Source organism: Camelus dromedarius, chromosome 2, assembly GCF_036321535.1.
Source record: "Camelus dromedarius isolate mCamDro1 chromosome 2, mCamDro1.pat, whole genome shotgun sequence".
Classification (NCBI taxonomy): Eukaryota; Metazoa; Chordata; class Mammalia; order Artiodactyla; family Camelidae; genus Camelus; species Camelus dromedarius.
In genome coordinates, this window is record NC_087437.1 from 47539492 (window position 1) to 47553424 (window position 13933).

At 33.0% G+C, this 13933-nt stretch overlaps 1 protein-coding gene across 2 annotated transcripts in view; it reads left to right on the forward strand.

Moving 5' to 3' along the window:
* The window catches only part of PIK3CA (phosphatidylinositol-4,5-bisphosphate 3-kinase catalytic subunit alpha), a 72126-nt gene that overhangs the window by 36924 nt on the left and 21269 nt on the right, over positions 1–13933 (forward strand). For both annotated transcript variants that reach the window (XR_010383543.1, XM_031451468.2), the window contains exons 2-5: positions 9301–9728; positions 10263–10472; positions 11846–12096; positions 13214–13459. Coding sequence is in view for 1 of the 2 variants with exons in the window: in XM_031451468.2 (XP_031307328.1) it covers positions 9377–9728; positions 10263–10472; positions 11846–12096; positions 13214–13459 (1059 nt within the window). In the remaining variant the exon portion in view is untranslated. The remainder of the gene's footprint in view (positions 1–9300; positions 9729–10262; positions 10473–11845; positions 12097–13213; positions 13460–13933) is intronic.

Sequence of the window (13933 nt, forward strand, 5' to 3'; positions counted from 1 at the left end):
AAGAGAGAGGGAACCTTCATTGAATTTTTACCCTCTAAGCACTGTGCTAAGGATTTTTTTTACATGTATTATCTTATTTAATTCTTACAACATCACTGTGAGGTAATAACTTTTTATTCAACTTATGCAAATATGGGAACTGCCTGAAATTTCCTCTCCTGAAGAAGTCTTAAAAATTGCAGAATTCTCCATAGGATCAGTAGAGCTGAGGATGATGGAGCAGTGATCTGAACCAAAGAAAACACTCTGGTTAGACCATTTGTACTCTGCTGTTAGAACAAGACTGTTTTCATATATGTTGTTCTCTTTGCTGCTAAATACTGAATTATTTAGTATGGAACTAAAAACTGTGGAGGTTTCTATAACATTTTAAGGTCCCTTGTATTCATCTGCTGCACGTGTTAAGATGTTAAAGCTTAAGTCACTGGGTAGATCCTCTTTACGGAATGATTGGCTTTACTCTTTGGACAAAAAGAGGCACCCTTGATGCTGTCCACTTGTCTTACCAATGCATGCTGTTAGTCACAAGGTGGCCTGGTTAATAAAGAGGAATCAAAGAATTAGAATTTACTACTCTTTTCTACAACTAGAAAAACAAGGCAAAGTATTAATGTATATTTTTATTTGAGGTATTAACCATTCTTTTAATTCTATGTTTTAAAGTCATAATTTACCAAATACTGCCATCTTGGTCTGAAAAAGTAAATGGGATTTCTAGAGTTACCTGATTTACAGTTTACTTCTGACTGCCTGCTGCTTGTTTTATGTGAAGCTATGATAATCTGCCTTGACTCCTCACAAAGAGGAGAAAAATACTTCCTGGAAACGAAGTAACTATGGAATCATTTGTCCTATTAAATTATGTGATATTATGAAATATCTCTTACTGTATTTTCTACATTGTTGAACTATATTTGCCTTTCCTCATAATCCTATCATTCTAATCTTCACCTCTGCCTATTAATATTTGGTCCTCTTTTAAGCTGAGATTTTTAAGAAATTTTAATTTATCCTGTCATGCACTAAAATTTGAATTTTTAAAGTTCAAATTGGGGGAATTAGTAACTATATTTTTATATTTGGTATGTTTTCTTTATCTATATAAACTATGGAAATTAAATTTGTAATTTATTTAATAATCTGAGATCTATATTTCACTTTATTAATTGGTCTTACGTTTGCTTACCACATTTGATTCCGCTACTTATACTGGGTTCTTTTAACCCACCTAAATACTCCTTGTTTACATTTGTTGATAATCAAAAGTCTACATGGTGTAGACCATAATTGTTTGTCACTGTTTTTAAAAATCCGTTAGTGAGACCCTTCCTAAGCCCATCTATGGACCTCATGTTAGGGAACCTTTATCTTAAATAATGCATTGTCTCTGAAATGTATTTTCATAACACCTTTTTTATAGCACTATGAATTTAATAGTGAAAATTAATTTCATCCCCTACTAAAGGAATTTGAATTTTCTATATCCTAGTGGTAAGAACTTGATTTTCCAACCTGAAGTTGTTAAGGTCTGTCTGAATCACTAAAAGAGTGAGTTAAATCTGTTTTCTGATGGTTTGCTTCTAAAGGTCAGTGAAGGACAGCACTGAAAGAAATGAATAACACGCATCCTTCCAGAGCTAGTGTATTTTACAGCTGTCCCTTTGGACTCACTCCAACAACAGCTCATTGACTCCTAGAGGAAGAGAATTTTAGAGGTCTTAACTGGGGATCAGAAAAATTGTACTGAAAGACACTTGCTTCCCGTGTATAACCACTGCAGTGAAATTCATTTGAAATTATGCTTCTTATCCCTCAAATACAGTTAGTCTCAATGCTTTTGATTTTCCTTTGTAGCATATCTTCATTCATCTCCTTCTTGCTTATTACTCTTGCTACCTCTCTTTGTTTAGGCCCTTGTATCATTTTCCCTGGGATAATTTCAACAGATTAGTTTTCCTACCTACTCATTTATCTTCTAGGACTGTAGTGACCCAAATAAAGACCCTATCCTGGAAAAGTTCACAGCCTAGCAGGAAGTCAAACATGGATGTAGATAATTTTGGTAAGAGTGTATTAAGGTACAATTTTAGAAATACATATAAGAGGCTGGGTAACATCAAGAAAGGGAGTAATTAACTCTGGAAATAAATATTAAAGAGTAATCAGACCATAGAATTATTAACTGAGATTTAATCATGTTATTTCTGTAGCAAGTGTAGAGGCAAGTTTTTGTTCTAATGTTCTAAATCAGACTAAAGATTAATTTGTAATAAAAAAAAACAGAAAAGCTTATTTTCTAGGTAATGAGCAAATAGATACAATTGAAATGCGACTTTGGCAGCTGAGTTAGCCACAAAACTAATGTTTTCCTGTTGACCTGTCTGAGAATAAGGGTGGAAAATATCTTGTCAATATATATCTAAATATACACATTTGTAAATGTATCATTAGATAATATTTATTAAATGTATCAGTTAAATAAAAAATAAGTGTTTATAAAACCTTTGGTCATTCAACAGACATTTATTACAGCTTCCATATTTGTGAACATAGATATCTAGAAAATACAAGGTGCTTATTTTAGCAAATCGTGGCCGTTTGAAGTGATTAAGCTACAAGGGACTCAGTATAGATATTCCCTAAATTTGCAAGTGTATACTTCAAAATAGCAAGTCATAAAATGTCTCTGCTGTCTTAGGCTGTATTTATAGAGACTTATAATCCACACTGAAGTAATAGTTTTCTGTACTCTGCCTTGGTGATACTGACTCCAGAGTATTGTACTAGATTTTGGTTGCTGCATTTTGAAATGAATATTAGCAAAAGAACACATCCAGTAATGGCAAAGAAGATGACAATAAACTATCTCACCTGAATCATGGTTAAAGGAATTGGGGGTAAAAAGGCCTCTGGAAAATTGTGATTGCTATCAATATGTGAAAAAAACAGATGGCAGAACTGTTGGAATGAAGTAGGTTAGGAATAGCAACCTTTAGGGATAACTTTAGAAGTGCTTCACAAAAACTTCTGTATCAGGTACTGAGCTCCCAACACTGAAAATACCTAATTAAGTGACTTACATGAGATACTTTACTATTTCAAGATTTTAACTTCACCGGCTTCAAATTAATGCCTCTGTTTTTGTTTCCAGAGGACTTAGATTGAAATTGTAGGATTGTGGTTGCAAAGGCAGGATTGGGGGTGACTTATTAGCCAGTGTGCATTTAGAAAATTCTCCACTTTATATCAAGTAATTCTTATGCCCTTTAGGGCCAAACTTCAGGGTCAGCAATCTTTTTCTGTAAGAGGCCAGATAGTAAATATTTTAGGTTTTGCAGGCCACATGGTCTCTATAGTATCTGCTCAACTCTACTGTTGTAAAAACATCACTGACAATATGTAAACACAATTTATTGGCTGTGTTCCCATTAAACTTTATTTATAAAAGCAGGTGGTGAGCTGGACTTGGCCTGTGGGCCACAGTTTGACAACCCTTGCCTTAAATGATGAAATCTGGAAATATCATTCTAATATAGGTGAAGAAAGGCTTGCAATTCAGGAGTTAAAAAACAAATTGTCAAGATATCATGGTGTTCTTGGGCTGAAAGAGTGCACAATCAAATGTTCAAAATACTGAATTGCCCAATGAGTTACCCAACGAATTAAGAAACCTTTCTCTATACAAGTCAAGTGACAGTGGCAAGTCTGAGACTATTTTCTGTTCATTTCTGCTGCATATTTTGTCCTTAAAGGTGTTTACTCCTGAGCAATGCCGTCTACCACTTGTGGACTACTAATGCAGAGCCAACCCTTACAAAGACATAAATGCAGGTTCAGGCTTTCTGAGAACCAAGATTTTCAGTGCCTCCTACCCAAACACAGAAATTTTTAACAGTAATTTTAATACTAGAACAAGGAAATAAACAGAAAAATCTGTGATCAGCAAAGAATCTGTTTCATATTTTGTGCTTCTAACCTCATAAAGCAAAGGTTCTCATACCATCATTTGATCTGTTGGCCTTTAGTTTATCAACTGTTAGAAAATGATGGTCAAGTGTTGATGCTGACTAGAAATGAGTAACAGGAGAATAGGAGACTACTCTCACCAGGCAGTCTGGCCACAGAGAATAAGTGACCACTGACTGCTAGAAAACAAGGGGATGGGGAGCATTTTTAAAAGCACTGTCTCCAAAACCACTGTCTTTGGTTTTAGGGCCAAAAATACTCTCAGACTCCTCAGTGATACTGAAAAGCTTTGCTATAATGTGTTTTACAAAACCAGTGATTGGTTTTATAATGAGGGCTGCAATTTATCAAGAAGGATACATTGTGAAATATATATATATATATATATATACTCTTTTAAGAAAACAGGACTGCTTCAGTTGAAATAACATTATTAGGTATATTAAAAATTAGGTAAGATTAGAAAGCAAAACCAATTTATTTCCTAAGCATTCTGAATAGTTATGATTTGTCATTATGCGACTATTTAGTCCTTGTGTTATGAACTCAAAAACCAAATAGAGTAGTTCCTTGACTCTTAAAGTGTTTTATTTTTAGCAAATATATTTTTGTCACTTCACATCTCCAAACTGCATAGATTCATATTGAAAATATTAATTTTATATTGATTTATTCCCCTCTACTGCTTTTCAAATAAGTTCTTTTTCTTTGTAAATAGATGCATTTAAGTTTGGATAATTCTACCTTCTTTATCAACATCTAATTTTTTCCATAGTGTAAAGTCCCTTTTATTTAAAATATTATGTATTCTGATTTCTCAACATTAGGGATTATTTTCCAAATTTGGGAAAATTAAGTTTCTACACCTTGATTTAATGTTTCCTTGATTATATCCTATATTTGAAAAGCAAATTTTTAAAGAAATCTGAATCTAAAAATCATGAAAAAAATGTCATGTCATTCTTTTGTTCAAAATGCTCCAGAGACTCCCTTTTACTTAAGAGTGTACTACATAAAATTCGAATTCCTTAACATGTCTGCCCACCTTTCTGACACCCTACGTATTGCCATGCACTGCATACTCAGGTAATAAAAAACAACTTATATTGTTGGTAATGGGCCTCATTCTTTCATGGTCTGTGACTTTGCACACATAATCTTGTGGCAATCTAAAACAGCCTCCCATTTAGCTCTCCCATGTCCAAGCCATCCCTTCTCTGCAAAACCCCTGCTTATCTGTAATACTCTGTTTAAACTTTACCTCTCTCATGCCTTCCCTAGCCGCCTCAGGCAGTTGGGAGATTTCCTGTGACTTTTCCAAGGTTCATATTGTGTTAGAACAGTTTTCCATTGTTAAAGTTTTTCTTGCATCTTGTCTTTCCCCAATAAACTCAACAACCAAAGAGAAAGTGTCTATTTACCATCGTTATCATACTATTTATTTAACCTAGAACCTGGCAAAAGCAGGTATTTCTCCCAATAAGGGGGTTACTAAGGGTTCCTCTCTCTCAAGCTATAGATAACTGTACCAGTTAAATAGGGATATTATGAGTCTGGGAAACTAGAAGTACCAGCATCTGAGCCACTCATACTATTCCAAACTCATCTGTGAGCCTTGCAGTACCAGTACTACCTTCACATTTCAGCACTTGACGCTGGCACTACTTTATGAAGCTTCTTACTTACTTGCCTCCCTCTGTAAAGAACTCAAACTCTTTTTTCCCCATCCCTAACTAATGCCAGTCCTGAATAATTCTTAATAGCTTGAAAAGATAATGTGGGTATACTTACTAGGTTTGTTAATAGTATGTAACATTTATTGAGTGCTTACTGTGTGCCAGTCTCTTTGTTTACAAGTTTTTCTTTTATTACTTCATCTAATACAGCAGGTCTGATGAAGTATATGCCATTATCCCAACTTAACAATTTGGGACAGGGCAGCTGGGTGAGATACAAGGTTTGATAAGGTGAATTAAACTGCTCAAGACCATACAACTATTAACTGAGGAAGACAGAATTTCAATCCAGTGTATCTTCAGAGCTCATTCTTTTGTTCACCACCAGTGAATATTCCCGCCATACCTGAAGCCCAAATAGTAGCATGGCTATAATGTGCACTTTAAAAGCATCTAGACCTGAATTCAAAATCCGTATCTAACATTTACTGGTGGTAAATAACTTTACTTCTCTGACCTTTGGTTTTCTTATATGTAGAATGGTAATACTACCCCAAATGATTATTACTTGACTAAGGTGCGTGATACGTACTAAACAGTAAGTGTTAGCTCCATTTGCCTCTTCTACACTTCTGTTCATGTGAGCTCTGAGGTAATGGTTTGAACAGAATGAGGCCTAGCATAAGAAGACAAATAAGAAAGTTAGCTTCCTCTCTCTTCTGTGTAGTACTACCATAATGTCAACCAGTGACTGCCTTCCAGGATCTTCAAATATTTTTATAGTTATGATCACACTTATTCCCTTAATGAGAAGGGCGCATCTTGAGTATTTAATAGTTGTTAATTGCTCATAAATATACTATAGTAGAATAAGGATTAGCATCAGTGATCTTCTGTTTTACTAGACTTCTCTTTTGCTAGTTCTTAGGAGACATATGTGACTCTGAGGGTTGTTATTTATTGTATAAAATAGTTGCCCCCGTGATTCCATAACATAGATCTGTTAGTGCCAAATCAACAAAGAAAACTATAAACACAGCTGCTGTTTTGGTGTGGTTTGTGGTTTGGTTTTGCTTTTAGTTGAACTTTTTTACGTAGGCAGATCATCATTTAAAAGTAGTCATTTGGCATTTTCCCTTGCATTCTTCAAATTTTTTGTAAGTTTTTAAAAAGCTTAGCTTAAGTCACTTCTATAATTACACACTTAGGTTGATTCATCTGGTCTTTTTGCTGGCCAATGAATTTTCTTTTTAAGTATAGGAAATAGGATAATTTAAATCTTATAACTATTAAAATAGGATATTTAAAGTCCTATAACTTCAGTATGTCTCTTTTATAAATTCAAAGAAAATATTTTCAAGTATTAAAAAATAATTTTATATTCCTTGTTGTCTTTTAATTGATTTCTGTATTTCCAGAGGTAGGAGGAGGGCTTGGAATTTCTGCTATTTCTGCTCCACCTCCTTCATATAACTCTGGAGCATACTATAAACACTTGTTTGCAACTGAGAATTGGTACAGCAGAAGTGTCTGATCAAAAGTAGGTCCTGTTGCTCTAAGTCACACTGGTTGTAAAGTAAAAGATGGGTTGTAGGGGGCAGATATAGACATAGGGAGACCATTTAGGCCTTTGCAGTAGTCCAGACAAGATATAGGAGTGGCCTGACCAAAGGTACCAAGAGTGATAATGAAGGAATGTAGACATATTCAGGATACAGAATTAACAAAATTTGTGGATGAATTAGATGTTGGTGAGTATGACGTGAGTCAGAGGGGGCAGGGTTCTGGATTAGAGGTATCGGGCTCCTCACGTTTTTCTCATTGTGTTTGCTCAACTGCTGCTTATCCTTAAAGAATTTAGTTTATTTGTTACCTCCTGTGGAAAACCTTCCCACTCCAACTTCCATTAAGTTAGGTAACCACACTATGTGTTTTTATAGCACCTGGTACTTTTTATGAAAGCATTTTTTTCTGTTTTGTACCTATGAATTTTACTTCACACTCTCATACAGATAACCTTCACAGTCTTGACTTTGCCTTGTGAAGGCAAGGGCCATGCCTGACCTACTCATCATATTCCCACCACCTATCATGGTCCTGGGGACAGCACCAATACATTTTTGGGGAATAAGCAAAGTGTCATTTATAGCTATTGTCCACAGCGCCTGATAGAGTAACTGAATGCAATAAGTTATCTGGGCTTTTTTGATTCATTCCTCTGGCTTAACTTTCATTTCTTTTGTATTTTCTTAATCTCTCTCACTTTATTTTTTCTTATACCTTTACAGTTTAGCTTACTGAATAAAAGAAAATATAAACAGCAAGAAGTAAATTTGTGCTTTGCAGGTTTTGACAGTGTCTTCCAAAGGAACCCTGAAGATTATTTTAACATCTAAAAAGAGAGGGCTTCAGATTGTAATATTATACTTAATATTGTATATTCAGATTATAATAAAATACTTAATATTTTAAAAAGTATTATAAGTACTTAACATTGTTGGAACATTGTACTGAGCCAATGGATATGTGGATCAGTTCATTTCAGTTAGAAATAATAGGACTGAGTTATTTGATAAAGAGGGAGTGGATCATTGCAAATTCATCATGTCTCAAGGAAAATACATTGATGACACTTTATATTATAGTAAATATGTACCTCAATTATACTTTAAAACAGAATGGTCTAAGATATCACTTAGACAGTAATCAGTACAAAAAAGAAAATTACAAAGATTGATTTAAGAAAGAAAAAAAGGCAAAGCTATGTAATTTTTGATTACCACAGGATAGAGGTAGGGGATATAAAAGGAATAGAATTTGATTTTCTAGCCTTTTCTTTACTCATCTTTAAAAATAAAAGCAATGGACCCATGATCTAAAAGATCCTTTCCAGTCAAATTCTGTTGTTCCATAAAATAGAAAAGAATGATAAAGGTGGTATGTGATGGGAATTCTGGTTTCACTTGCATCTTACTACTTACTCTTTCCATAGCTTCAGCTCTGTCTTGATAAGACCTGACTTTAAAAATACATTCATATAAAAGTTTTTATTTGAATGAATTTATTAAATATAATTAAACACAAGTTACTTTTTCTAACTTCTGCTTTGGATCAATTATTTCAGCCTAATTTGGAACAACAATCTACATCAAAATATTTAAGATGAATTATGATTACTTACTTACCCAAATCAATTCAAATTACAGAAAGTGAATTTTTGCACTTTTGTAGAGCCATAAATGTATTCTTTGATGTTTCTCTTTTAATGTTTTCATTTTTTAAAAAAATCTTTATTGTTTTAATCTTACTTTAGTCTTCCAAGAAATCTTAGTTAATAACTTCAATACCTGATGGACAGATGAATAAACAGAGGTCTAGTGAAGTTACAGAACTCATCCACAATTACTAATTTACATTGTGACAAAACCAGAAAAAGATTCATTCCTGCTGATTTTCCAAAGTGACCCTTTCTGCTAGAACCACTTCATTTGTAAATACTCACTAGCCTAAAATTTACAAACAAGGTCAGACTGAATGACCTATACCCATTTTCGGACTCTACAAACTTCTGTGGGGAAAAATATGCATATGAGAAAGTAGAGTTTTCTTTTTAAAAAGGGGGAAAAAAAACTTAACATGTTTTCTTTCTTTGGTTTAGATTTCTGCTTTGGGACAGCCACGCATCTAATTCCTTAAAGTAGTTTTATATGTAAAACTTGTAAAGGATCAGAACAATGCCTCCAAGACCATCATCAGGTGAACTGTGGGGCATCCACTTGATGCCCCCAAGAATCCTAGTAGAATGTTTACTACCAAATGGAATGATAGTGACTTTAGAATGCCTCCGTGAGGCTACATTAATAACTATAAAGCATGAACTATTTAAAGAAGCAAGAAAATACCCTCTCCATCAACTTCTTCAAGATGAATCTTCTTACATTTTTGTAAGTGTTACCCAAGAAGCAGAAAGGGAAGAATTTTTTGATGAAACAAGACGACTTTGTGACCTTCGGCTTTTTCAACCCTTTTTAAAAGTAATTGAACCAGTAGGCAACCGTGAAGAAAAGATCCTCAATCGAGAAATTGGTATGATAAAATTTCAAAATGGCATTGTCATCGTATTCTAAATGCAAATAACTATGAAACTTAATTATTTCCTCATTAGTAAAATATTTTTTCTGAACTGGTTAATTACCTTGGTAATCTTAAGTAGATTTCAAAAAAATCATTACAAATCTGAAGTATTTTTTGACTGTTAGGCTGAGGAACTATTTTTAACACCTTGCTACTATTCTATCAAGTTTTCTTTAGAAAGTGTCATTTGTAGGGATGACTTAGATTTGTTATATCCCAGTTTTGTCTTATTAGTCTTTTAAAAAATAATTGATATGGATAATATTTGCTACCTTTGCTCCAAATTGCCAAATATATCATATTTTATATGTTAAAAATATTTGAGTCCTTGTCAGCTCTTACTGTATGTATTCACGAAAAACTTTATTAACACAGGAAAACTTCTTTTTTGTGATCTTCCAAATCTGCCAAGTTCCCTATTTATAATAAACATGGTCTTACTGTGTGTTTAATAGAATGTTATATTCTGTATACAACTTTTTTAAGGTTTTGCTATCGGCATGCCAGTATGTGAATTTGATATGGTTAAAGATCCAGAAGTACAGGACTTCCGAAGAAATATTCTGAATGTTTGTAAAGAAGCTGTGGATCTTAGGGATCTTAATTCACCTCATAGTAGAGCAATGTATGTCTATCCTCCAAACGTAGAATCTTCACCAGAACTGCCAAAGCACATATATAATAAATTGGATAAAGGTAAGAAAATTGTAAATCTACCATAATTGGTGACTATAGTGAAAACTTCTGTCTGTTTTTATAGTCTTTTTATCCCAGCCAGATGATAAGCTTCTTGAAGAAAGGAGTGGCTCATACTGACAAGATATAGTTGAGTGCCAAGTACACAACTTGTGTGCAATAAATATTTATTGATTGAATGAATTGTGTGCATATACTGCTGATCCCTTAGTGAATTGTTTATCTCAGAATAAAACTAAAAAACATTGAGTTTGAAATTCACTGTTACAGAATTACAGCTGATTATCTTTTTACAAATAAAAACAAGTATAGATAGAAAACATTTTATAAAATTTTGGGACACATTCTTATTGTATACAAAGAAAAAATAAATTTCTTAACGTTAAATGCAGTAATTAACTCTGATCATGATGAGTGATAATATATAAGGTGACTTTTGACACTTAATATACGAATTTCTAGAATTAAGTGAACATGGGAATATATAAATATATTATTTTGGAAATGAAAATATCATTGTATCAAATAAATATTTGTATTTTTCAAGGTAACAAAGTGAAAGTTTTCATTGAAAGTTATAGAATAGGTTAACTCACACACTTTTAAACATATTGTCAGTAGAATAAATTAAAACATCTTATTGCTATTTCAGCCATATTCAAAGTGTTTAATGCTTATATAACATAAGCTTTTCATTTAAAATTTCTTTTTACTCTAGCATACTTTTTTAAATGGAATGCTCTTTTCATTTTTTTCCCCAATACCCTTTATGAAAAATTTCCACTATATAGAAAAGTTCAAAGAATTTTACAGTGAACACCTCAACTACTCTAACAGTTTTATCTTTTCATTTTTATCATTTTGTTTGGTCCCCTGACTTACTGCTTAACTAATTTTGAAAGGAAAAAATTAGAAAATACGTCTTCTTCTCCCACCTCCCCCATCTTTTCTCATTCTGATTCAGCATTTTTCTTTAAGTCTCCATGATTCTATCTCATAGTTACCAAAAACTTCTACTTAAGGTACTGTTGCAGCTTTGATACCATCATGAGTTCCTCTTCATAGGGCTTGTATTCTATGAAGTATGTCATGCAGTTTAGAATAGAAATTAGCTTGGTCTCAGGTACTTGTGACCTACCCTAGTCACAGTTTTGCATGCTTGCCATAAAACGTGAGGTTTGGGCATGGTCTGGCAGCCCTGTCAGATTTGAAGATTTGCTTTCTACCTGATATTTACCTGTATTTATTTAAGTTTGATTATAAGTCATTTGTGATTATGGTTAGAGTAATGGTAGTACATACTTTTTTGAAATTTATCTCTTAAAAAATGAAATATATGTGGTGATTGTATCTAATATTTTTTCCTATTATAGGGCAAATAATAGTGGTGATTTGGGTCATAGTTTCTCCAAATAATGACAAACAAAAGTATACTCTGAAAATCAACCACGACTGTGTGCCAGAACAAGTAATTGCTGAAGCAATCAGGAAAAAAACTCGAAGTATGTTGCTATCATCTGAACAACTAAAACTCTGTGTTTTAGAATACCAGGGCAAGTATATATTAAAAGTGTGTGGATGTGACGAATACTTCCTAGAAAAATATCCTCTGAGTCAGTATAAGGTGAGTAGCAAGTTTCAAAGATACTAATTTTAAATTTAAAAGGCATTCACACTAGGAACTGGTATCTGTATTTTTAGGACATATTTTTTGAAAATTAAATAATTAATATTAGTAAATAGCATTAATAAGTTTATTTTTATACTGTATTTAATTTGAGAGATTGATGATGGATTTGAGAGGACAGGCACTATCCTTCTAGATTTTATGTAATTAATATCTGGGGACTTGAGTGTACATATGTGGATAAGCTGATTAATGTTTTGCAGTTGTAACAATAGTTATATTGTTATTCAGATACAAACATTTGATTATTTGATTTAAAAAAAAACTATAAAAAGCGACTGGATTTGTACCAAGCATATGCCACATAGTGATTTATAATACCCAGCAAGACATGGTTCTGGCCTTTAGGTTGCTTATAGCCTAGGGAGGCTTGTGGGTAAGGAAATAGGTTTTTATAATATGAATACAGTAGTATTTATATTAAAATCTTTATCCTAACTACCATTTCAAAGTTCAAACTAATGCATTGTAATATTTAAATATATATATTGCATAATTTTATTAGTCTCATCTCTTTGTGGTTTTTAGTTTGGGATTTTTTTTTTAACAAAACAAATGTTTCTCAGGAAATATTGGGACAGAAGAATGAGTGGGGAGCAACCCTTGGATTTAACATCAATATAACTTAATAAATTGAATGGCAGAGGCTTTCTGCATGATGTTGCTTCTCCTTTAACAAGTATAGTGTTTTCATAATGGGTATCCTCTGATCCTTGTTTTTGATTCCTTTTTTCTTTTCTTTTTCTGTTTTTCTTTTCCTTCTAGTTAAAGATAAAACTGCAGTCTCAAAAACTGACTTTTTTTTTGTTTTTATACAATTTATATTTCAAGAGGTGGCTTGGTTGATCTGTGGTATAACCTAACTCCCAAATGTTAGTATTTTAAATATTATAAATATAGCAACTACTAAGAAATATGATCTATAATGTTTGATTTTTTATAACCTTTGCAGCTTAGTATGTAAATTCTCTTATAATATTCTCTCACATTTTGATTTTAAAATGAAGAGCTTGACAAGAAATGGCTTCTCCTCTCCCACCTTAATCTCTTACAGTATATAAGAAGCTGTATAATGCTTGGGAGGATGCCCAATCTGATGCTGATGGCTAAAGAAAGCCTCTACTCTCAACTGCCAATGGACTGTTTTACAATGCCATCTTATTCCAGACGCATCTCCACAGCTACACCATATATGAATGGAGAGACATCTACAAAATCCCTTTGGGTTATAAATAGTGCACTCAGAATAAAAATTCTTTGTGCAACCTATGTGAATGTAAATATTCGAGACATTGACAAGGTAAGCTCAAGTGTTGATGTTTATAATTTTATATGAATTATGTTATATAAATCTCTTTATTGAACTATATAATAATCTGTTAACCTGCAGTATGTTTTCATATGGCTGGAAAACCATTTGTCAACCTCAGCTTACAGTCCTTTTCTGTAGTTCTAATATCCCTAATTCTAATAGTCTAATAATTCTGATACCCATAATTCTAAGCTCTTTAAACCAAACTTTGACAGAATTCATTTGGCAGGAAAACATGACCTAACCTGCAGCAACATTTTTTACAGTCTTTATTATTCCTACTTAGTGTAAATATCCATATGTTTTGTTGTAGAAATACTAATTTCTTTTTGGAGTGCTGCTTCAGCTGCTAAGAGTACTAAGTAATATTTAGTATATATGCTAGTTTATCTCTGAATTACATACCTGGCTTAAAGGGATTGTGGGCCTATATTAATTTTTAATAGTCTAATGTCCCCCTGA